General features: G+C 39.1%; 2 protein-coding genes and 1 long non-coding RNA gene across 7 annotated transcripts in view; 1 reads left to right on the top strand and 2 right to left on the bottom strand.

Moving 5' to 3' along the window:
- The window catches only part of mppe1 (metallophosphoesterase 1), a 48,119-nt gene extending 30,082 nt beyond the window's left edge, over positions 1 to 18,037 (top strand). Inside the window, exons 6-9 of one of the 4 annotated variants that reach the window (XM_082184836.1) lie at positions 9,442 to 9,510; positions 9,679 to 9,801; positions 10,546 to 10,686; positions 17,777 to 18,037. In XM_082184836.1, the coding sequence (XP_082040962.1) occupies positions 9,442 to 9,510; positions 9,679 to 9,801; positions 10,546 to 10,686; positions 17,777 to 17,917 (474 nt within the window). In that variant the 3' untranslated portion in view covers positions 17,918 to 18,037. Of the gene's footprint in view, positions 1 to 9,441; positions 9,511 to 9,678; positions 9,802 to 10,545; positions 10,687 to 10,962; positions 11,182 to 15,019; positions 15,831 to 17,776 lie in introns of those variants that run through there. The other 3 variants (XM_082184835.1, XM_082184838.1, XM_082184837.1) reach the window with 3 other exon arrangements.
- On the bottom strand, positions 13,293 to 15,013 carry LOC309509890. The gene is made up of 2 exons (XR_014210109.1): positions 13,755 to 15,013; positions 13,293 to 13,705 (listed from the first exon to the last, which is right to left on the bottom strand). It is a non-coding gene; the product is annotated as an uncharacterized lncRNA (long non-coding RNA).
- Positions 18,038 to 18,188: 151 nt separating the features above from the next.
- The window catches only part of gnal (guanine nucleotide binding protein (G protein), alpha activating activity polypeptide, olfactory type), a 168,288-nt gene continuing 160,556 nt past the window's right edge, over positions 18,189 to 25,920 (bottom strand). For both annotated transcript variants that reach the window (XM_082184839.1, XM_082184840.1), the window contains 2 exons: positions 18,869 to 18,936; positions 18,189 to 18,683 (listed from right to left, as the gene is read on the bottom strand). In XM_082184839.1, the coding sequence (XP_082040965.1) occupies positions 18,537 to 18,683; positions 18,869 to 18,936 (215 nt within the window). In that variant the 3' untranslated portion in view covers positions 18,189 to 18,536. The remainder of the gene's footprint in view (positions 18,684 to 18,868; positions 18,937 to 25,920) is intronic.

Raw genomic sequence — 25,920 nt, 5'->3', positions numbered from 1 at the left:
GGACGCAGCGCTCGCACCCCTCAGACTACGGGGGCATGCGAGTATTGAACTATTTGGACGATTGGCTGATTCTAGCTCAATCACACTCTGAGCTCATAGAGCACAGGACCATTTTACTCGAACACCTCGAGAATCTGGGTCTCAGAGTCAATTGGGCGAAGAGTTCTCTGTTCCCCAGTCAGATAATATCTTTTCTGGGCACAGAACTGGACTCGCTGTCTATGATAGCGCGACTGTCACCACAGCGCGCCCTGGATATTCAGCGCGCAGCAAGCTCTTTCCGCTGCGGCGCGTTTGTCCCGCTCAGAAAATTTCAGAGGATGCTGGGTCCCATGGCCTCTGTATCATCAGTACTTCAGCTGGGTTTGCTTCACAGGCGCCCGCTACAGTTCTGGCTGAAAGACCTCCGGTCTGCTTTGTCTCAAGGTCAATCAGACATGCATTACAGCTCTGTAACCTTGGATAGCAACCGACTGGTACCGATCAGGTGAAAGCCTGGGGACTTCCTCGAGTGTGAGGGTGGTGTCACGGACGCATCCACCTCGGGATCGGGAGCGCTGCTCGAGGGCAGACCGTTCTTTGGCCAGTGGTCAGAACCGGGAGAAGCTTCTGCACATAAACTGCCTGGAAATGCTAGCAGTAGACAACGCGCTGAAGCGTTTTTTGTTTAAGGGCACCACGTCTTGGTCCGTTCTGACAACATGTCAGTGGTGTCCTACATAAATCGTCAGGGGGGTCTCAGATCCCGAAACCTGCACAGGCTCCTGGTGTGGGCTCAGCACAACCTGCTCTTGCTGAGAGCGGCGCACGTGCCAGGGCTCCTAAATATAGGACCAGACAGGCTGTCCAGGAACAATGTTCCGACAGGCGAGTGGTCTCTACACCCACAGACAGTCCAACTGCTGTGGAAGAAATTCGGCAGAGCGAAGGTAGACCTGTTTGCGTCTCAGGACAACGCTCACCGTCCGGAATTTTTCTCCAAGAGCAGGAACGCGCTGGCTCACGTTTGGCCCCGCTGCCCGCTCTATGCTTTTCCCCCCGTCTCTCTCCTGCCCCAGGTGATAGAACGGATCAGGGAAGAAGGATGCTCAGTGCTACTCGTAGCGCCGCTCTGAAAAAACCAACCCTGGTTCCCAGTTCTGATGCAGCTAACAGGCACTGCCCCATGGCCAGTACCAGTGAGGAGGGACCTCCTCTCTCAGGCCAAGGGCTCGATTTGGCATCCTCACCCAGAGCTGTGGTCCCTTCATGTATGGGCCATCAACAGGTACCCGCTGACCTCCCAGAGGGAGTGTTAAACACGATCACGCAGGCTAGGGCCCCGTCTACTCGACTGCTCTATTCCTCGAAATGGTCAGTGTTCTCCAGCTGGTGCACAGCTCGTGGCATGTCACCCTCAGACTGTGGGGTGACGGAGGTTCTCTCCTTCCTACAAGAGCTGCTGGATAAGGATAGGACCCCCTCCACGCTCAAAGTTTACGTGGCGGCCATAGCAGCGTTTTTCTAAACCAACGCTTGGTCAGTCAATAGGAAGGAACGATTTAGTCATCCACTTCCTTAGGGGAGCTAAGAGGCTGAATCCTCCCAGACCTCCCTCAGCCCCTGAAAGGTGCCCCATTCGAGCCTATTCAAACAATTGATTTTAAACACTTGTCTTTCAAGACAGTGTTTCTTCTGGCTCTCGCTTCAGTGAAGCGCATAGGGGACTTACACGCGCTCTCAGTAAGCGCAACGTGCATGGAGTTTGGGCCAAATGACTCAAAAGTTATACTCAAACCTAGGCACGGTTATGTTCCAAAATCCCTCAATACACCGTTTAGGGCACAGGTCATTTCCCTGTCAGCCCTACCGGTCCCTGACGAGGAGAGAGACGCAAGCTTCCTTTGCCCAGTCAGGGCATTAAGAGCTTATGTGTCTCGCTCGTCTGCCTTCAGACAGACGGAGCAGCTCTTTGTTTCGTTCAACAGGCGTTCTAAGGGACTGGCCGCGTCAAAACAGAGCCTATCCAGATGGACAGTCGATGCTATAGCGCTGGCCTATACCTCTAAGGGCTTGCGGTGCCCATTAGGTGTCAGAGCGCACTCCACGAGAGGTATGGCCTCGTCGTGGGCTTTGTCTAGTGGGATTGCCTTGCAAGATATCTGTATGGCGGCGGGCTGGGCCTCCCCATCTACATTCATAAGGTTTTATAACCTAGAGGTTCCTGCTTTGCAGGCTAAGCTGCTTTCGGTCTAAAGAATCGGTACTATCTGCCCCGATGTTTTCGGCCCAGAATACTGAAACTGCTTGAGCAAACGCTCGCTGATTGATCGCGCAGCTCTATGGGCAGTGTGTAAGACCCACTATATTCGTCAGTCCAGGCCGGAGGTCGCCCTGACTGTATGAAACATCATCAGTATAACTGCTCCTTATAGGATGTTATATTTTACAGGAATGATGCTATTCTAGCCACTCTTTCCTGGACTCTCTGAGAGTCCCTTATGATCATGTACTATATGAGCCTGGGCACTTGCCCTTGGGGCTTTGGTGCTGGATCTTAGCATGCACGGCGTTTTACACTGTGTTCCCCTAGCGTAAGACTTACGCAGTACGAGAGAACCTCTCGTAAGAGAACGTACTCGGTTACTAACGTAACCTCGGTTCTCTCTAGAGAGGGAACGAGTACTGCGTATCTTGCCGTGCCTGCACATGCTCTGGTTCGCTTCGGCGATAAAAAAACAGTTAGCTAGCCTCTCGAAGCTATATTTATAGCCCAAGGCCACGCCCGTTTCGGCGGGACGTGACGTATTGGGCGCGAAGCGTCCCCATTGGAGCTGACATCACGATAGGGCCTTATCGATAGGCTGCTGCAGTTGCCGCAGGGCAGCCAATAGGCGCGCGAGCCGTCTCGCCTGTTTCTGCATGCTGCCGCAACGCGTTTTACATTATTTCAAAAATTAAGGATAATTTTTTGGCTTCAGTATCTCGCGGAAAAGAGATTTTCCCCTAGCGTAAGATTTACGCAGTACTCGTTCCCTCTCTAGAGAGAACCGAGGTTACGTTAGTAACCGAGTACGTTTTTTTTATTTCGGATAGATTTACTTTGAACCTTTTATTCATCAAAGAATCCTGATTTTTATTTTATTTATTTTTTTACATTAATAATAATCAGAAATGTTTCATGTTTTCTTGCGTGGCTGGATGTATGTTGGACTCACAATAATCACGTTGTTGAATTCGTTAAAACTGATTTGCCAAAATCAAAACCCAGTCGGACAGTGAAAGGGATTTGCCGTTAGCGCGAGTCCGGATCGAAGCGACCAGACAGCGGAGGATTCTGTGCGCAAATCAAACAATGATTTGTCCCAAAATAATAATGAATTCTCAATTTAGAGTTTGTTATTCGTATGGTCTGATGCGCGTGAGTGTGGACTGTGATTGGATGATGACCGGTGTCGTGATCAAGTGCCATTTTGCTGTTGTATCAGATTCAGTCATACATCAGTGGTTAGATCAGCGTCAATGAACGGGACAACGGAGGTTCCGAACGGGACAAATACATTTCTATAGAAATCTTGCACCCTTTTGAACGAAGTTAAACTGAGAGAGCGTGCCGTTCACAGACACCAGAATGAACGAGTTCACAGTAGCCTAACGTTCATCAGGCAGTAATAGAGTACGTTCAGTTCACGTTCGCCCAAAATATGAACGAGTTCATGAACTATCGTTCAATGAACGCGTTAAGGCACAACACTGATGTCAACTCATAAGTAAATAATTAGACACGAAATATTGATCTGTGGCAAGTAGCCATGTAATAAGCGGGATAATGTAAATCCAGCCGGTTGTTATCTCCGAATAAACCCCCGATGTGATGAGGTCTTGCATCAGCCTGAAGGTGGTTAATTCTGAGATAACCGGCTGGATGTACATTATCCCTTAACCCTCTGAGGTCTGAGCTGTTTTCTGGGCCTGGAGGTGTTCTGACATGCTCTGACATTTGTGTTTTTTTCTGTTACTAGTGACATTTTCATGGCTAAAGTCTAATTACACTGTATTCAGCACAAACTCTGCTACAATAATATATCAGCAGCATGTATGTAAAAGTTTGTAGTTTTGAGATAATGACATTTATGCGTGGTTTGTGAAAATACAAAAAAAAATTGTCACTGAAATAAGGCCATGAAACCCATACTGATTATTTCTTCACAAGACTTTTGAAAATTGTATGACGTAGCCTAGAATATTTGCTCCAAAACTATGTGAAAATCACCCTGACTGCTCATTCAGATAAGACAATATATTGATTTAAAATTTCTAAGACGTGTTTTGTGTGACAAAGCCATATTCAAAGAGGCGTGATCATCTCATGAATATGTAAGCTTTTAACACCTGAGAAAGACAAAGACACTCCCCTAACTGCCCTATTAGGAGCGATCAGGCCCTGTCATTCAGAGCAACCTTGCACAAAGAATGAGGAGATTTAAAAAAGAATGGCTTTTAGATTGTTTGGATTTATTTACAACACAACATAATCCAAAAATACACAACAAATGACAAAAGAGCACATTGAAAACAATGATCCAAAGACAGAGACCTTTGTGCCATTCCTAAAAACATTGTACATACCATTTCCAAGGTGTTTGATTTTCACTTTACCATGTTCATGTACAGAGACTCATGTGAATGTTGAAGTCAGCAGGACTCAGTTGCATCTGGTCCCTGAAAGAAAAGAAAAAAGTGAACATACTGGTATCAAGAGAAACTAGGCCTGCACGATTTTGGGAATACATTTTAGATTTTTCTGGTTAAAATTTCTTTTTAAAATTCACAGAATACACACACACACACACACACAAATGTTTCCAACAATATATAATATAAAGAACACCATATTTGTTGTGCCTTGTAGGCATAAGCTATGTGCAGTACTGCATAAAATAATTTTATTTTACAAAGCAGCCTATAAATCTTCCAAAAGATTTCAGTAACAATGCTAGAGAAAAATATATTGATTATCTTATGTTACTTCAAATGTTTCCATTCGTTATGATGATATGAAATGAGATAATAGTAAAAACATAAAGCCTAATGTTTGGTGCATTTTTCCTTTCAAACGCAATCGCCCCAAAATATGATACATTCAAACCCACAGCGCGCTCCAAAATATGATACATTCAAACCCACAGCGCGCTCCAAAATATGATACATTCAAACGCCATCGCGCTCCAAAATATTAAACATTATGGTTATACATATCTATGTTTGAGCAGATATCCACAAACAGTATTTAACAGTAAACACTGGTCTAAATAGTATAATATTCACCATATATCTAGCAACAGTTCAACTGCAATGTGAAGTTTATGCAACAATACCATAAACTAATAAGAATTTCTTACCTTACATCTTTCTTGTCTTCAAATCGCGTTCTTCTTCTTCTGATGTAAATCCAATGTAAGCTCACAGCGCGTCTTCCAAACTCGACGAAAAGCAGAGACTTGTGAAGTGTTTTGGTGTTTTGTGTTTGAGGTAACGAGGGCGTTCGCGTTCCATGTGGAGATTTGCATGTGAATCTCTTTTGCGCGAGTGGGCGTGGCCGAATTAAAAGTAATTAGCAAGCGTTTGAGATACTGGACATCCTGTTGGTTTTATACAAATTACTTAAACAGAGAATATTTGTTTTCAGTTTGAATCCGATCATTTAAAAGTACACACTTAAATGTGTATAAAGGTATATGGCTCATAAATGTGTGAGAAGTATTCGCTGAGTTTTGTTTCAGTTTATAGACGTGCTCAAGAAAAAAAAGTTAACTGCGACGGAAAGGCAGAACGCACACCCTGTTTATTTTCTTTATTTTACAAAAGCACAATGTTTTGATTTGATTGTAAGTGGACACATACAAAAGTAGAAATATCACAGATTCTTTTTTTATATTTCTTTTTTCTGTATAACCATAAATGACGGAGTAATTTAAGTTTATTGTACTACAATGTGAAGAAAATCCAGCAAAACGCGGGGGCGCGTTTTCCGACCTCAGAGGATTAAAGGAGACATATCATGCTTTTAAATCGTTCCTTTTTACATATAAATCATACATTTGTGGTCTATATAAAGCGGAACTGCAATGCTTGGGTCTGAATCCCTCATTATTATAGCTCCACAGGCCCCTTTTCTACCCCTTTTCTGATGTGCGTCTGAGAGCAACTCGTTTTGGTGCAGTCTTTTTAAATGCAAATGAGACACTTCATACCCCGCCCCCTCTCCAGGTTGCAGAGGTGACACTCTGTTCAACTCCACCCCGTTCGGCCATTTTTGTAGTTTGATAGCAGAGATACGATTATCTAGCGGCACAGAAACTTTTGGACATCCAAGATTTGTCTCAACACAGAAAACATTTCATCATTGGATAGTTTTTTAAAAGTGTTGTTTTATGTAAATAAGGCAACTTATTTAGCACACGGTAATTCAGGAAAAAAATATCTCCGAATGCTCCACATGAAACTTTGGTCTTCCGACCTTTTACCACCGTGTCGATTTATTTTGATTAATGTGTGCGAGGGAGAGAGAGCAAGACAGCGCCTAGTTTGGAGACGGTGAAGTCTTGTTTACACTTTCGCCTGGCTCCGAAGAGAGAGTGCGCGCGCGACCGGGTCACTCTCTCTCTCTCTCTCTCTCTCTCTCTCTCTCTCTCTCTCTCTCTCTGCTCGTTCTTTCAGTTAAACATGCGCCCTGTCACAAGCGCAGCAGTTCATCTACATTACTCACCGATCAAATAAGACTTTGGCAGGACAAAAAATATCGCTTTGGCGGGCACTAAAACAAGTTCAATGCAGGAAAAACCCTGTTGTTGCTGAAGTAGTTATCCTTGAAGTGCTTCGTGTTCGCGCACACAAAAATGACTTTACCCACAGATATGGGTACATTTCCGTGAAAAATAAAACTCAACCAGGCACTTCGAAGAGGTTCTGATGCTGGGAGACGGTGTAATGAAGCGTGTGGGTTACTACATCCAACAACCGAACATTTTGACTTACCCTCTCGTAACTTCTGCATCCTTGAGCTTGGACTACAAAATCACAGCGAGAAATAAAAATGGAGGATTGCTCGAAGTGTTGGGCCGGGAGTCGATGTCCTTATTTGGCAGTTCCGCTGCAAATACTGTGACGTCATTGTTCAAAAAAACGTAATAGAGAATAGAAAAATCGGAACAGGTTGCAAAATATGACCAAAACAGAATATAAAGAAATCAACGAAGCACCTGAAGAGACTAATTTCAACTTTTCTGTACTTCTAAACACTCCAAATATACAACAAAATGCATTTAAGGGCTAAAAAAGTGGATTTAGCATGATATGTCCCCTTTAATTGGGTCATATACATTTACCAATACTACTGGTGTTTGTGAAATTTTCTCTTTTACAATCGCATATGTACCATTCACATCAGAAATTATATTATCAATAGAAAAAGGCACAGTCTTAATCAAAATAGATTCCAGTGCACTCACCACACACCAGCTTTAGAGGAGAGAGAGAATGATTGAGGCAATTCAGTTGATGGGAATTAGGTGGCCATGATTGATAAGGGCCAATGGAGGGAAAGTGGCCAGGACACCGGGATTACACCCCTACTCTTTAGGAGAAGTGCCATGGGATTTTTAATGACCACAGGGAGTCAAGACCTCGGTTTTAACGTGTCATCCGAAAGACGGTGCTTATTACAGTATAGTGTCCCCGTCACTATACTGGGGCATTAGGTCCCACACAGACGTTTGGTGTCAGAGTTTGGTTACTCTCTGCTAGGCTCACTAACACCTCTTCTAACAGCAACCTAGTTTTCTCAGGTGGTCTCCCATCCAGTTACTGACTCGGCTCAACCCTGCTTAGCTTCAGTGGGCAACCAGTCTTGGGCTACAGGCTGATAATCCAATCCAAGGTTGTTAATCGATAGTCTATGCGCGTTTGTTAAATTCATCAATTTGCATTATTCAAACTTGCTTATATTTACTTATAATATATATAATTTTATTTATTATTCTTATTTATTATAAATGTATTATTATTATATTTCACTAATTTTTTTAATTATAATTGACTACTAATATGTATTTTTTTAATTCTTAATTTAAAAAGACTTCCAGCATACATTTAAATTGTGCCCTAAGCATCCTAAGCCAATGAAGGTGAAGTATGTAGTAGCTCCTCCCTCAACTCAAACATCACTAATACAGCTCATACGGTTGCTTGTGAAGGCATGTCTCAACAGGTAAATGTAGGCTACTTTGAATAAAAAGTCCATCACATTAGGAATACTTTTAGCTATTTTGCTATTTGGGCTGATGATATATTTATTAAAGTGATTACTTGATTGTAGTTTGAGTTCTACAAAACTTTGCTCATTAGAGTTGACACACAACAGTCCACAAAAATACACAGATTAAAAGGTTAGAAGGTCACACATATTTATTATAGAAATAAATACAAATGAAAAATGGCATTAAGATAAATACTTGTGGACTTACTTGTGGAAGTTTTGAGCAACAAACAATAACTTTACACTTATTTGAATTTACCTGTGACATCCTATGACATGCAGTAATTCTAAATTGAAATGTTTATCATAAACCACATCTTATGATCACACATAAAATAAAACAGTAAAAATAATAATAATACTAATTTTTGGACTTCTCTGTGAGTCTAACAGTAAGAGGGAGTTTCCTTTAAAAGCTAGTTCCTTTGGGCACGATTATGCACTGCTGTAACATGTTTCATAATACTGTAGCTATCAGTGAAGATTTAAGATGGACATTGCCATGAAAACCACATCAGGGGCTGTATTTAAAAAGAATGTTATCTTGCCACTATCTTAGCTAGGAGTTTTAGCTTAAAGCCTATTCACAAAACTCATAAGAGCAAGTGTTACTAAGCAACTCTTAATATAAGAGAAAGACACGGTTGACCTTGTTACTATGGAGAGTGCCAGTTTTTCTGAGCATGCTCCTACGGCTAATTCTATTCAGTTTCCCTCACTTAATTAAACTAACACATAAAGCGATGAATAATAATACAGTACCGACAAAGAAAGCCAAACTGGAGTAACTGCACTTAAAATACCCTTGCAATACAGGTGATTCTTTTTTAAAAAGTCAATGTCATTGTAATATTCCACTATTTTCTGAGATTCTCTTAGGGATTTAGAAGTCCTCATGAGGACTTAAGCTGTCTTAGATTTAGGAGCTACTTTTAGCGTTAAAATCCCTTGTGAATTTCTATTAAAAGACAAATGTACAAGTCCTAAAAAATTAAGAGCGACACATCCCTAATTATTAAGAGTTGCTCCTAAATTTCCACATGGATCAACTTTTAGCCTTTGTGAATATGTTATGAATATGTGAAAATGTTGTGATGTTGACTGATTCTATTGCGGTTGTTCTTGTGTACTTTTAACTCTGTTAGGGTTCACAGCATGATGGCCAGTGCAGGGACACAGAGAATTTTGCCCCAACAGCGCCTGTTCTACTACAGGTGAGATATTGTGCATTTTTCTGTATATATCACGATAACCAAAATTATTTTTTATTATTCACATGTAGTTGTAGTAAGGTATAGTATTTTATGGTATTTCTAATAAGTGCATTTCATTAGAAATTGCAGTATTTTCTTCACTGTAATAATGGCATTGATGTTTCCTAGCATTACCCTCTGTATAGAGTGAGTGATGCCATGTGTACAGGTGTAGACGCAGCCCCTCTGGATGAACGGTACCAGCTGTTTCGGGAACGTTATGATGTGATATCTAAGAATGCCTCCAAAAAGGTAAAAACAAGATGCTCAATAAGCACAAACACAAGCAGTGTTGGGAGTGTTACTTCTAAAAGTAATGCGTTACAATATGGTGTTACTTTCTCACCTTAGCTAGCTGTGGCTCTCACTTATCTCTTTAAGACCAATATAGTGTTATGCTGAGCTTGCTTGTTGAAGACTATATCAGACTCAAAGCCCGTAATTAAATAAGGTTGTCACTCCTGAAACTTTGTAGTATACATAGCTGTTGGTCTTCTTAGCAGCATGAAAAACAAAACTTTTAATGAAATTGTGAATGGAATATATACAGCAAAAAATGCTTGGCTATCAATTGCAAAAATAGTTATAATCAAAGAAACAGACTACACTGCACAGTGAATATCTTATTTACTGCGTCTACACTTTATTTGCCATAATTAGAACATTTGTGAGCGTGTAGAACTTGGTTAGTAAACCGGATATGGTGACACATGAAGCTTTCCAAAATCATGTTTTATTCAATTGTTTGACATCTATACAATTTCTGGGAGTCAGGATGCACATGTTTATATCAAACCATGTGGAGACGAATGATCGCTTCTGAGGAAGAGCTGCATTTGACAAAGTCTTGAGGTTCATGGCATCAACTCTTTCAAAGATATTCAGATGTCTGTTGATTTGAGGGACTTGAAGTACACTCTATATCAAGTTCTTGACCAGAATAAGCCAAAAACATTAATATGAATAATAAAAGCAGACAATCTTCTTCAATAACAGCTCTTGTGGTGGTTCAAGCCCCGCCTCATTCTGAGTGGCCACACTCACAATGGCTGTGAGGTACTGCATGAGAAACTCTACCCTGAGATCAGTGTCCCGTCCTTCAGTTGGAGGAACCGCAACAACCCCAGCTTCATCCTGGTAATTAAAGCTTGAGTTTTAATTTTGTTCATCCTCATGTCGCTTCAAAGCTGTAGGTTTTATTTTCCATGGAACACAAACAGAGATGACCGCATTGCACTGACCACATAACGGTTATGTTGAAGTAAACCCCAGTACGGTAGCAGCCAATAAAAAAGAATGAATAATGAATCAGTCGTTTCATTTCATCTGTCAGAGCATGACCATATCAACACCCTTTGACATAGAGCCATATTGCCCAATCTGATGCATTTTTTTCTTATCTATCTGGTCTAGCAGGGTTTAACTTTGCACTATGTCAGCATGGCGGTGATTACCTACATTCTCAACAGAGGACTGAATCTCAGGGTGCTTTCACACTTGGTTTGATTGCCTGGTCTGAACCCAAATTCGATTGCTCCCCCTGCTGGATTGTGTTCACACTGTATTGTTTGATTCGCAGCCGCTGTTTACCCCTGTTGCTTGATGGTAACAATAAAGGTGAATCCGTCAAAATGCTTTGCGTTTTTTGCTTTACTTACAAAGTGTAGATTAGCACATAATGGCACTTCTGTCTATTTGCCGCAACACTTTATTTTAAGGTGACGTAGTTACACATTACTACATGTACTTACTATAGTAATAACGGTAAATTATGCGTAATTACAGGTAACAACCCTAAACCAAACCTAAACCCTAACCATAACTCTATAGTAAGTACATGTAGTTAATTAATATTACTTAGTCATGTCGTCACCTTTATTTATATAGCGCTTTTTACAATACAGATTGTATCAAAGCAGCTTCACAGTGATAACATGAAAATAATACAACAAAGTTTGTTTCTAGTAGAAAATTGCGTCATCGTCCACCTTAAGTAAGGCCGATCGATAATATTGTTGAATATTAAATGACCCCAACTAAGCAAGCCAAAAGCCAAGGCAACAGTGGCAAGGAACCAAAACTCCATCAGGTGACCGAATGGAGAAAAAAACCTTGGGAGAACCCAGGCTCAGTCGGGGGCCAGTTCTCCTCTGGCCAACGAGCGAACAGTATATGATTATGATCCAGGCAGCATTACAGGTCAGAAGTCAGATTGGTTGTGTCAATGAGGCCTTCACAGGGCTGATGAGGCTGGCACTTCAGGGATGGGTCCAGGTGCAGTTCCACCATCTGATCTGGATACGGCCGGGATCCAGCTGACTTAAGTTAACAGGGAGGGACTGGTTGACACTCAGGACTGCGTTGTCATCATGTCCAGGCACAGGTCCTTCATCGGATCTGGATACGGCCTGGATCCGGCGGACTGCGGTAAACCTCGGATAAACAGAGAGGCTAATATTAGCGTAGGCGCCATCCTTATTATGATGTAACAAGTACATCAAGATTTATGGGGAGTGTTCCCGGTTCCGGCTGACCTAAACCATGCAGCCTACATTGAATTATAAAAGTCTATAATGTGTTATGTGTATGCTAAGTCAAAGAGATGTGTTTTTAGTCTAGATTTTAACTGACAGAGTGTGTCTGCTTCCTGGACAATGTTAGGAAGATTGTTCCAAAGTTTTGGTGCTAAATAGGAAAAGGATCTACCACCTGCAGTCGATTTTGATATTCTATTATCAACTGGCCGGAATTTTGAGATCGAAATAGACGTGAAGGACTATAATGCGTTAAGAGCTCGCTTTGTAAGTGATCAGCAATATATAAAAATGTATACAATGTTTAATAGGGAGCCAATGCAATGTTGACAGAACCGGGCTAATATGGTCATACTTCCTGGTTCTAGTAAGAACTCTAGCTGCTGCGTTTTGGACCAGCTGTAGTTTGTTTATTAAGCGTGCAGTGCAACCACCCATAATAGCATTACAATAATCTGGCCTTGATGTCATGAACGCATGGACTAATTGTTCTGCATTTTTCATTGACAGCATATGTATCATATTTTTAAGATGAAAGAATGCGGTTTTACAGATGCTAGACACGTGACTTTCAAATGAAAGATTGGTATCAAAGAGCACACCCAGGTTCCTAACCGACGACGAAGGTTTGACAGAGCAGTCATCAAGTGTTAGACAGTATTCTAGATTATTACGTGAGGACATTTTTTGTCCAATAATTATAATCTCTGTTTTTTTTCAGAATTAAGTAGTAGGAAGTTGCTAGTCATCCAGTTTTTTATATCAGCTATGCATTCCGTTAATTTTGTGAATTGGTAAGTTTCGTCAGGGTGTGAAGAAGTATAGAGCTGCGTATTATCAGCATAACAGTGAAAACTAATGCCATGCTTCCTAATGATATCTCCCAAGGGTAGCATGTACAGAGTGAACAGCAACGGTCCTAGTACTGAGCCTTGTGGTACACCATACTGAACTTGTGATCTATAAGACATCTCTTAATTTACTGCTACAAACTGATAATGATCAGATAAGTATGATTTAAAATCTCTTTTGTGCTCCGGGTGTCAGACGGTCAGAATTACAGTTCTTTTGTGAACGTTAATGTAGGCCATAAATATTTAATTTACAACTAATTTAATAATTTGTATCTACATTTTTTTTTTTTTTTTTTAATAAACTTTTTTTATTTATATATATATATATATATATATATATATATATATATATATATATATATATATATATATATATATATATATATATTATATGTTATAATATATATATATTTTTTTTTACTACCAAGGCAGGCTATGACAGCTGTCATATCCTGCCATACCCAATTTATGCAAAGCGTAGGAGAATTTATGTCTACACAGAAGAAAGCCTTATCTAGGCTGTGCTCCAGTATGGTTTGTGTCAAGCCATTCGTTAGTCTGGTTGTTTGATGAGAAAAATATGAATTGTAGTTGCAATAACCGCATTAAGAATCGGTACAGCTATTCTGCTGCATGGAACTGAGGAACAACTGATGATGATATGGTTTGATCTTCGGCTGATCAATCAGAGGACGGGCGTTTCATTCCCGCCCACGTGCAGAGATCAAATATTCAAACTGTTTATTACTTCTTTTTTTTTTTTTACACCTGTATGAAAAATGAAAAATCAAGCTTAATTCTTTTTTCTTTTTTTTACAAAAAAGGAGCCATTTTCTAATTTTTCTACTTTCGATATTAAATAAAAAAAAATGACTGAGCGAATGATAGACGGATTGATGCGGCTGCTTTCAAATCCAATACAGTTGGATGCTTCATCTTTCTACAAAAGTTTCTTTGCAAACTCTTAATTTCACTGTGCCTCTGCTCTGAAGAAACATGTAATACTCCGACGCAATCCGGGACACCATTAAAATAAACCGTCCACTTTTTTTCTGATGCTGAGATCTTCTGAAGTCTGTACAGCTTAAAAGAGCTGTTAAAACTGGACACATCAAAGTGAATGTTATTTCACATTTGTCTTGTCAACAGACTCAAGTGTGTGAGAGGATGTCAGAATCTGAATGGGCATCTGTATCTACACTGTATCCAGTGTCGACGGCATCAGTGATTATAATGGGTTATATTTGCTTTTGACACAATGCTCACATCTGTTGTAGACAAATGTCAGCCGTTAAGCGACTGAATGGCAGTGGTTGGGGCATATTCTGTGCTGATGTATCAGTATCTGTGCTGATTCGTCAGTGTCTTGCTCTGAAGGCAGTCATATCCAAATTTATTTGCCCATGTGACCTCACAAATCCTGCAATATCCAAATGATCTGTTTGTAGAGCTTGATTAAATAAAAGCTTTGTTTATAATGAGGAGAATGTTTTAAGCTATGAAACTTAAAAGATGACTTGATGGTACAAAGACCTCTTATTATGTCAAATATCAAGGCGAATTTGATTGCTTATGTCATGAGTAACTATTTTAATCTAGTGTAAACAAAATGTCCTCTTGTGTTTAACTGGTTTAAGATCCTTCACTGACCCGACTGCAGTAAGGCAGATATACAGAAAGTATGATTGTATGAAATGGCTGTTTTTCAGTAGTGTTCTATTTAAAAAAAAAAAAATCACAATGACACAATAGGTCAATAATCCTGTTTTAGTTTGAATTTGTATTATACTGTGTAATTTTCCTGAAAAAAAAAACAAAAACAAAAAAACGGTACTCGTACATGTTGACACGATGTGAATAAGTGTATATAATTGCACATTTGAACTGCTGTCTCAGTGTTTTACTGATGTATGCAAGGTCGTCAGCTTTCACACAACCTGAAAGGTGATGTAATATAATTTGTTTACTGTAAGCTGCAAGAGAAAAATACTTGGAGAGTTTCAGGAATTAAAGGCCAAAAATATAAGGAACTTTAACTGATATTTAACTAAATGTTGTTGTATATTCTGTCACTTCCTGTAGGGAATATTCTCCAGGTCCAACTTCAGGTTGTCAAAGTGTTTTTTGCCAGAGGAGAGGAGCGTGTTAGTGCTTTACTGCATCAGCTGTCTGATCATTGCACTGATTACACTCATCCATCTAAAGATGTTCAGAAGATCACTGCACTTGACAAACAGTTTTCTAGCAAAGTACAAGACTTTGTAACATGCACAAGACAGCTTTGTGGCACTGAATTGTATCAGAAGAACAGTTCATGTTCACAGATGTTGCAATGTTGAGTATCAATGAGTTTCCTGGTTTGGATGTCTTTTCTTTCTAATTTAAAGTATTAAATACTTTTTTTTGATGCACAATTAAAACTCTGAAGTAGTATGTTTTGTTGTTGTTTCTACTTTGCATTGGTCCAAACTGAAGTTACACTGTCAAAACTCTTCATAGTCGGCGAAACAGAAGTCTATGTGGAAACAATTTTTCATGTTTACACAAAAATGCATTCAATGACCACATCTCCAAAAATCCATGAACGCTTTTGTCATTCATACTCCACCATCTGTAAAATACTTTACATTTGCACCACATTTCAAATGCTAATAAACTGCTTTCCAAACTATTAAAAACACATTAAATTCTGTATAAAAAAATAACATTTGTGCATTGCTACAGTAATTATATTGAAATGTATAACAGAACATTTACAATATTCCAAAGATGGCTAATTGTAATTTCAGCTAAAAGACTACACAGGTGTCAGATTTTTATTAATTTTTTTTACAGCAAGAGAGTGGACCAGAACCCTGAATCGTTATACTATGCATTTAAATTTAAATATATATATATATATATATTTTTTTTCAGCCCTTGATATATTTTTTGTTGTTGTTGTTTGTACTATATGCAAGGAAATGCAAAATGTGTTATTCATATTCTAATATGGCACTAATTTATGTGAAATAAACTTTAAAAGTTCATGTAATGCTCTGTTGTTAGTGGTGCTGTTTTAAAAAAAAAAATTATGTCAGTGTAAATTTGTCGAACAAGCTGTGTTTTGGTGGTTTGAGCAAGTTTTGGAAGTAAGATTAATTTAATACAGACTGTATGAATAGCTTTGAAACAATGGCTTCAGTATTAGATGATTAGCAACTGGAAAAGAATATACAGATTTTAGGAAAACATATTTTTTTGCTGCAGCCAACTTTTCAAGTGGTGATTATCACACGTTACTCAATTCAAAGGCAAACTCGGATTTCTTTTAGAGGTATTTTATTTGCAAAATTACATTTCTTCCCAGTTCTCCATTTTAAACAAAGACAAAGGTCTTCTAATGTGCCTCGTTATTAAAATAATCGTTAAGAAATGAAAAAGAATTGTTTTTATTATTATTTTGAATTTTTCTTTATTGTCACTCATAATTTAAATTTCTGAAATAAGAACATGTAAAAGCTGCAGAGTAAAGAGAATAAAGCCTATCTACCAGTGTTACAGCCATTCACAGCCTAAAGTTACGCCACACACTGTCCCTGCACTTCACCAGTTGAGAAGTGAACCGCAAGAGTACAGTCAAGGATCCAAATGAACAATTTATGGGGCATTTTGCATGTACTCAAGTGCTTATAGTGTTTTAAATATGAGTAATCTAGGCAGTCTGTCGTGTTTAATATATTATAAATATTTCTCTCAAAAATTTAAATTGAATCTGCATGCTTTTGAATACACAAATTATATTTTTGGTGATTTGTCATGCAGTTATTTCTGTACATTTGATATACAAATGATGAAAAATATTACAAATTTGGGGTGCACTATTGTACTTTGACTTATGATAACTGTTCCACTGGTGAGTGAGAGAGACCGTATGGGCCCACTCAAGCTGTGAGGTTTACACTATCAGTGCTCACATTCACAATGCCAGCGCAGTCAGCATGCGCTCAGGACGGCCAGTAAGGAATCGCTAGTCTTACTTCCTCATTCCTTCTATATTATGTTTGTATATGCATATCTATGCATACAACCTCACTAAACATTCATAAATATGTATACATATAGGCACACATATTATTATGAATAATTGTACATATATATTTATAGAATATATGTTTTCACGTTTTTATAAATGTATATGTACACATAGGGTGCAGATGTACAGTACAATGTGGTATAGTATCTGCATGTGTATGCGCACACGCATGCAATCACACATATCTACACGCTTTCACCGGCACGACCCTGCGTACAGTCTGCAATACGCGGCTTCTAAAAATGTGCCCTTCCTGAAACAACAGGACAAAATTTTGGAAATTTTGAAAAGATTTCCAATGTTTTAAAGCTGAGTCCGTTTGACGAAAACAGAAATTCAAAGAAAGAATTTTAAGACATATTGTATTTGCAGTTTCTGAACAAAGTGGTTAATTTTGCATATTGTATACAATATTTTTTGCCTAATTTTTCTTCATTTTATAGTAAAAGACGTTAAGTAGCTTTATAAACCAGAAAAAAACTCAGTCTACAGAGATATTTCCCATCAGTACGCTGTGCTGCATGTAATATTTGACATCAAGCTGTACAGCGCTGTCCAATCACACATACTTCATCCTCATTTACAGGTACAGCCATACTCAAAGGCACAAAGAGCTTCTACAAGTCAAAGTTGTCTTTCTTGTTGAAGTTATACAAAATAACATTTTGAAGTCCAGTACAAGATTGAGTGACCTTGCACATTTTTTAGGATTAACAAAACAAACCCCCTGAAAATATATTGTTTTTCTCTTTATCTATATTTAGGACTACCTCCAAAAGGGGGCTGCCCATAGTAAAGGAGGCATCGGTTGGCCAGTGGCGGTTCTCCCAAGATGGACGCTTGCTGCCGCAAAAAATGCAAATCCCACAGGCCCCTGCTCCTACACTACGCTCTGTGCTCTGTAATTGGTTACAAACTCCTATCTAGCCCTGAAGTCCTTTCTGCAGGCTTTGCAGAAAAAAGCAACAAAAAAAGGCAATTAAAAATGAAACTAAACTAAAAAAAAAATTTAAAAAAAGGATAAATATAGAGGTGCTACATTGTGAATTTTGCCTCCTGCAAAATTAAACCCTTCATGTACCCCTTCACTCCTATGTCAAGTACTCCAATATCCCCTTCATTACGTGGAGGGGAAAGGTCAAAGGTCAAACCACCCTGACACAGGTCACAGGTTACCACAGGTTTTCATTACATCAGCTGGTTTAATCATATCTAATCTAACCTCATCTAAAGCCAGCCAATGCTGAAAAACAAAACAAAATATAAAGAAAGGAATGACCTGGGAGTGACACAAACACAAAATAGCACTAATTTCATCTTATACACACACATTCATATCATTCTTCCCCCTCTCATTTCAGATCTCATATATAGACTAAAATAAATTAAAAAAAAGGAAAGCAAAAAAGTGAAAAGCAGAAAAAGGAACAAACATTACAACATTGTCACTCTTCAGTAGTTCAGCCCATGTGATGTGGGACTGGAGAAGTGTTGATTGGAGGAACAACCGATCCAGGCAGCCAATCACAAGAGTTCATACTGGCGGAGATGCATCCTCTGAATAATGTCACGACAGTCATTGAATACACGACGGATGTTTTCCGTGTCCACGGCACAGGTGAAGTGAGGATAGCAGTAGTGTTTGTCTGTGCCACTCGCTGTGCTGATTTTCTGTGGGTTCATGCAAACACACGTCATGTCAGGCAACAACTGATGTGTATGAGCTGTAGTACACTTTTTAACTTTATTGTTTAAAAGTTTACTACAGCTCATACATATCTGTTATACCAACATTGATAGTGACTAAACATTATAGATAGTGAAAATAAAGAGACTAAAAACATAATTATTCATACCAAAAATTCATCTCGGATAAAAAACTTTGCCCTGGACACTTTCGGATCTTCTCCTGGGTCAGGTGTTGCTGTGCATATAAAGAAAACAGATTATTGTTTAATGCATGCAAGTCCATCGGAACAATTTGAAAAATCTCAGTCAAAGGTGAGTTTCAAAGGGTTCATATACTTTTTCCAAAGTCAAATTAAAGCACTTTTCAACCATTTTCAAGCTTTTCCAGCACCACACAGCTGTTGTAAATTGCATATTTACATAGACAAGTCAAATCAAGTCACCTTCATATAGCGCTTTTTTACAATACAGATTGTTTCAAAGCAGCTTTACGGTGATAATAGGAAATTAATGGAACAAAGATTGTTTTGGCTGTACAGCAGCTCTGAAAGAAAGTCATAGTCCAGTTTAAGTATGTTTTTGATTGATTCATTTCTGTTGTAAAAATCATTAGTTATTAACTTTGGGGCCGCTTACACGACACCACCCTCAAACGAAAACTTTTAATGTGTTCTGGCCATTAATTTACACGACAACAGTGTTTGTTGCCTGAGAATGGAAACTTTGAAATAGGTTTTGAAAACGATACTGTTATCATCTCCGTGCAAACCTCAAAAACGAATCCGCGAAAATGCTGACGGCATGCACATGCGTACTACGAGTTTAGTCTATAGTTATGCGCGATTGAATGCTTATGTGCGTGGGCACGTAGTCTTTCTCTACAAAGTGACATTGCAAAATTACAAGTTTCCGTGGATCCATGTGACCGGGAATCACCCTGACAATGTTTTTATCTGTACAGATGGAAAGGGCCGAGGCCGAGGAGGCCTTGAGAAAGGATAGTCTAGTTCAGGGGTCGGCAACCTTTTTGTCATAAAGTGCCATTTTTAAGTTTCCAAGTTCATCACTGTGCCACAACACACACATTGCATATATATATATATATATATATATATATATATATATATATACATACACACTCATATAAATACACAAACATTTTACATTTTCATAATGGCTTACACAGAAATAGTACAGAAATTTAAATATTTCTCTTGAAATTTGTTTTAGATTTAGATAGACAATTTAATAATATTTATAACTCCTAACTAGAGATGCACCGATTACAATTTTCTAGGCCGATTCCGATTTTTCATTGAGTTTGACCTGCCGATAACGATTTTTTTTTAGCCGATTCCGATTTCCGAACTACTTTACAGCACACATTTTATATATAAAATACCATATCCTTTTACCCAAACTGAATAATAAAAACAAGTTTAAATGGGTAAATTTTATATAAATATTTTTGAGTCTTAATTTTCTTTTCTGACATAACCTAATCCAGTTCTTGTTAAAACACACTAGACATGAACATTCTGTGCATTTTGGGCACTTTTGTTTGGAATCATATTTATTTTGTCCATCAAAAGTGTGCTTTCACTTTAGCACCTTTCACACAGCGCTTTGAACCCAGCGCACAGCGCGTTGCCTTCTGTGTGAATGCAAACACGACCCGGGATTGATGCCGGGTTGGGGACCTAGTAACATTGCCGTGTTCAGTCCCGGAACGAAAAGAGTCCCGTGTGAACAAAAGCCGTAATAATGTCGTGTCGTAGTGATGACGCTGAAGCCGGGATCGTTCGGCAGCTGTGAAACGATACGTTATGCGCAAGTTTATGATCGAATCAGAGAGAGAAATCGCAGGCAAACTTAAGACATTTTAAGTTACATCGATGTCACGTGTCTTTACGGGATTTGTACGGCTTGTGTGAGAACGCACTTGAATGAACCAAAATCAAACGAACCCGGGTCAAATCTCGGGTCACTTTATCCGTGTATTTTCTGGAATCTCTGTGTGAAAGGGGGCTTTAAATTGAGCGTGAGCAGCGCAGACAAAATAGACTCGGCGGCGAAACCCCACGCGACGGTCCTGTTGGGCGCTCACGCGCTGCTCCTGCTCCCGGTGTGGATTAACATGTACGGCGAAAAAAATATGCGTGAAACGGCCGTAATTCACGAGGTTTCCTACATGTGCGTTCCGTGTGCACGTGTGATGCTGATGTTGCGCGATGTTAATCGAGTGCATTTGACCGGCATAAAACTAGACTACTTTATCTGAATGAAATACATACACTTCTCTCGAATTTGCTTGTGTGCCAGCGATTAACCCTCCGCGTGCCAGTGTTGGCACGCGTGCCTTAGGTTGCCTACCCCTGGTCTAGTTGATACAGTCTCTGCTGACACTTCAGGGCTGCGTTGTGGTTGTGTCTAGGCACAGGTCCTTAATCTGATCTGGATACGGCCCGGATCCGGCAGACTACGGTAAACCTCGCGATAAACAGAGAGACTAATTTTCTGCGTAGATGCCATTCTTCTAATGATGTAACTAATACATCAGGAGTTATGGGAAGTGTTCTCAGTTCTGGCTGACCAAATTTATGCAGCCTAACAATCATTTAAAATTATTTGAATTATAGAAATTATGGGTGTGACGAGATTAAAATATGAATAGATTTCTCGTTGTGGGAAAAGGTGTCTCGCGATATCGCATGATAGAGTGTGAGGGTGAAATTAGCATAGAATATGCCACATCTACATCGGTTACAATTACATTACGGGCACCGCCTCCACTGTCGCTTTCTTTGCAGAAATGAAAACCATTTAATTTAGTAAAACGCGAGCTCCCTGATGCGTACAAATAGGCAACATACAATAGCCTGGCTCCGAATATAAAACCCATTTTAGGCTTGGCTGTGTAGTTGTGACCACATCTTAGTTTTGGTCTCTGTTTGCACTTTGAATATTGAGAGAGTACTTTGATTATGATTGCAATTAATAAAAAAAAAAAAAAAAAAACGTATTTATTTTTGTCATTTATACTTTGTATTTCTATGTTCAATTTGTGGAAACGAGTTCAATTAGGTCGTCACACACAGCCTCAATCAGATGTTCTGGAAGCTCATAATTCATGTACAGTAAGGTCTGAAGAGACACTGAACCTTTTTCAGTGCTTGTATATTATTGTCTTTCAATGTATATGATAATTCATACATAATTGAAACTGAACTGAAATTACATTCATTACAAGATGATTAGTTAAAATATTTCAAAATGCACCTGCAGACTATTTCTCCAGTCATGAATTTTGTCATTGAGGATTTCTTAAAAAATCAGTGCAAAATGTTTGTCTCGTGAGCTAAGTGTCTTGTCACACCACTAGTAGAAATTGATAATGTGTTATGTGCCAGGATAAAAATATGTGTTTTTAGTCTAGATTTAAACTGACAGAGTGTGTCTGCTTCCCAGACAACGCTAGGAAGACTGTTCCAGAGTTTAGGTGCTAAATAGGATAAGGATTTACCGCCAGCAGTCAATTTTGATATGGACGTTAAGGACTATAATGCGTTAAGAGCTCGCTCAAGTACTGGGGAGCTAAACCATTTAGGGCTTTCTAAGTAATTAGCAAGATTTAAAAAATGGATACAATGTTTAATAGGGAGCCAATGCAGTGACAGAACTGGGCTAGGTCATAATTCCAGGTTCTAGTAAGGACTCTAGCTGCTACGTTTTGGACCAGCTGGAGTTTGTTTATTAAGCGTGCAGGGCAACTACCCAGTAGAGCATTACAATAATCTAGCCTTGAGGTCACAAAAAAAATAACTAACTGTTCCGCGATTGTCATTGAGAGCATAATGTTGCATGTAAAAAAATAAAAATAAAAATGAACATGTACATGTAAAAAATCACAGCCTTTGCCATGACACTCAAAATTTAGCTCAGGTGCATCCTGATCTTCTTCTCCTTTGAGATTTTATTGACGGTTGACAAACAACAAAATGGTGTATTATCGCGACCAACTGGTATGGAGTGTGGATCAAAATGACATTTTTATATCCTCTCCCACAAATTTTGTTATTCTAAGATACTGAAAAATAAAACTATAACATTCATTTCCCAAGTTATTTTGTAAAATATCTCCTAGTATAAACTGCATTTTAATTTTTTCTAGATTTTGCATTAGAATCCTTCTTTCAGGCTCGTATTTCTGACAGTATAGCATAACATGTTCCACAGTTTCTTCTTTCCCACAAAATTCACACCTTCCCATATCATGTTTAGGTGCATCCTGTTTCCACTGATCATCCTTGAAATGTTTCTATAACTTGTCCACCTGTGGTAAATTCAGTTGATTGGACATGATTTGGAAAGGCACACACCTGTCTATATAAGGTCCCACAGTTAACAGGCATGGTCACTCTGACAGAGCTGTGGAGAGAGGAGAACCTTCCAGAAGAACAACCATCTCTGCAGCACTACACCAATCAGGCCAGACAGCCCACTTGGAGTTTGCCAAAAGGCACCTGAAGGACTCTCAGACAATGAGAAACAAAATTCTCTGGTCTGATGAAACAAAGATTGAACTCTTTGGCCTGAATGGCAAGCGTCATGTCTAGAGGAAACCAGCCACCACTCATCACCTGGCCAATACCATCCCTACAGTGAAGCATGGTGGTGGCAGCTCATGCTGTGGGGATGTTTTTCAGCGTCAGGAACTGGGAGACTAGCCGGGATCGAGGGAAAGATGAATGTAGCAATGTACAGAGACATCCTTGATGAAAACCTGCTCCAGAGAGCTCTGGACCTCAGACTGGGGCGACGGTTCATCTTCCAACAGAACAACGACCCTAAGCACACAGCCAAGATAACAAAGGAGTGGCAACGGGACAACTCTTTGAATGTCCTTGAGTGGCCCAGCCAGAGCCCAGACTTGAACCTGATTGAACATCTCTGGAGAGATCTGAAAATGGCTGTGCACTGACGCTCCCCATCCAACCTGATGGAGCTTGAGAGGTTCTGCAAAGAAGAATGGGAGAAACTGCCCAAAAATAGATGTGCCAAGCTTGTAGTTTCATACTCAGACTTGAGGCTGTAATTGGTGCCAGAGGTGCTTCAACAAAGTATTGAGCAAAGGCTGTGAATACTTATGTACATAGGATTTTGTTTTTGTTTTTTATTTCTAATAAATTCAAAAATTTCAAACAACTTTCACGTTGTCATCATGGGGTGTTGTTTGTAAAATTGGGGAAAATAATGATTTTAATCCATTTTGGAATAAGGCTGTAACCTAAAAAAATTTGGAAAAAGTGAAGCGCTGTGAATACTTTCCGGATACACTGTATGGAAAGACGATTCACTCCTATGAATGGGAAAAACTGCAATGTGAAATATGTTATATAATTGTAAGTTCGGCAAGCAGTTTTTAAGATTTCAGGATTTCCCCATTCAAATAGATGGGACAGTTCATGTCAGATTTTGTTGCTGATTTTAAATATGTTATTTAATTGTGAGTTTGGCAAGAAGTTTTTGAGATTTCAAGATTCCCCCATTCAAATTGATAGAACTTGGTCTTGGACGCCCGAAATAGCTGCCCAGAGGGTTTGCAAATATGGCCACCAAGCGCAGACTTTCCTTGAAAGGGACTTTGACGGGACTTAAAAGCAAGCAGTGATAAAATCACATTCATTTTCAATGGAGAGCTGGCAACTTCCGGCGACTGACCGTTGGTGAAAAAATTTAGTCATGCCAAGTGACACAAGTCACGCAACAAAGTCAAGTCACCTTCATTTATATAGCACTTTTTACAATACAGATTGTTTCAAAGCAGCTTTACAGTGATAATTGGAAATTAATGGAACAAAGATTGTTTTGGCTGTACAACAGCTCTAGAAGAACGTTTTTTCCAGTTCAAGTAAGTTTTTGATCGATTCATTTCCATTGTAAAAATGAAGTTATTAGCTTAGGGGTTAGTTATTAACACGACACCGCCTTCAACTGAAAACAGAAAACTTTTAATGTGTTCCGGCAGTTCATTTACACTACAACGGTGTTTGGTGGCCTGAGAATGCAAACTTTGAAATATTTATATTTTTAAATAACTTTGAAACAAGTTTTGAAAACGATCTGTGAAAACGGAGACAGTATGCACACGTGTACTACATGTTTAGTCTATAGGTATGCGCTTTTGAATGCATATGTGTGCGGGTGCGTAGTCTTTCTTTACAAAGTGACATCGCCACAATACAAGTTTCCAAGGATCCATGTGAATGGGAATCACCCTGACAACGTTTTTATCTGAACAGAGGAAAGGGGAGTTTAACATGAAACTTAAACTTGTAAATACATTACAGTATTTAGAACTTTTAAAAAATATGTTTTGAAACATCGTAGGGATGAAATGGTTACCGGTTTGACGATACCCCCAAATTAAATTCCCGTAGGGGTTATAGCGCGGGAGAGCTTCTCCGATATTAATGCGGGTCCTAACTCTTGCCTGATCGTGATCCTTCTTTTTAAAATTATATTCCTCCCATGAGTGTATACACCCCTTACTGCTGATTGGTAAGAAGTGTGTTTTGGTGCTCGGTCCGATCCACTTTTAAACAAAATTTTTTCAAAAATCGCTTACTGCACCTTTAAGCTAAGCAAAGTAAAGCAACAGTCTTGCGCAGGCGTAGCTTGCATTTAGTTTGAAAACATGGCAGAAGGCAGGTTTCATTTTGTCTGAAAACATGGCAGAAGGCAATGAGAGGTTTTACAACCTCTACAACCTTTTACAATCTTTACAACCAAGTGCTGATAATGAATGTATGAATTAATGAATTATGTGAATGTATCTCTAAAGGGAGCCGACTGTATTCAAAAACGTTTTGATGGCATTTTCTTTTCATCTTACGTCTGTTTAATGCCTAATAGTGTTTTCAAAAACGCAGTTACCAGGTTTTTTTTTTTTTGTTCAGACTAGGGATGCACCGAAATGTATATAATATAGTGATTATTTATTTATTATTATTATTTTCCGATTAATCGATGAATCTAATTATTCTTATTTTTCTGTTAATCTGTTTATTTTCTGAATAGTCGATTAATCCTAATAGCCAATAATTTACCAATAAATAATAACTGTAACAAATCTATGTATGAACTTTTACCCAATGATATTATTCATCACAAAAGATAAGGTTTATGCAGTGTAGGCCTAATTAGGAAAGGTGTTTAC

Source organism: Leuciscus leuciscus (genome assembly GCF_965113295.1).
Source record: "Leuciscus leuciscus genome assembly, chromosome: 11".
Taxonomy (NCBI): domain Eukaryota; kingdom Metazoa; phylum Chordata; class Actinopteri; order Cypriniformes; family Leuciscidae; genus Leuciscus; species Leuciscus leuciscus.
The sequence above is the reverse complement of the archived record's forward strand: the minus strand, read 5'-3'. Positions and strand labels throughout refer to the sequence as shown.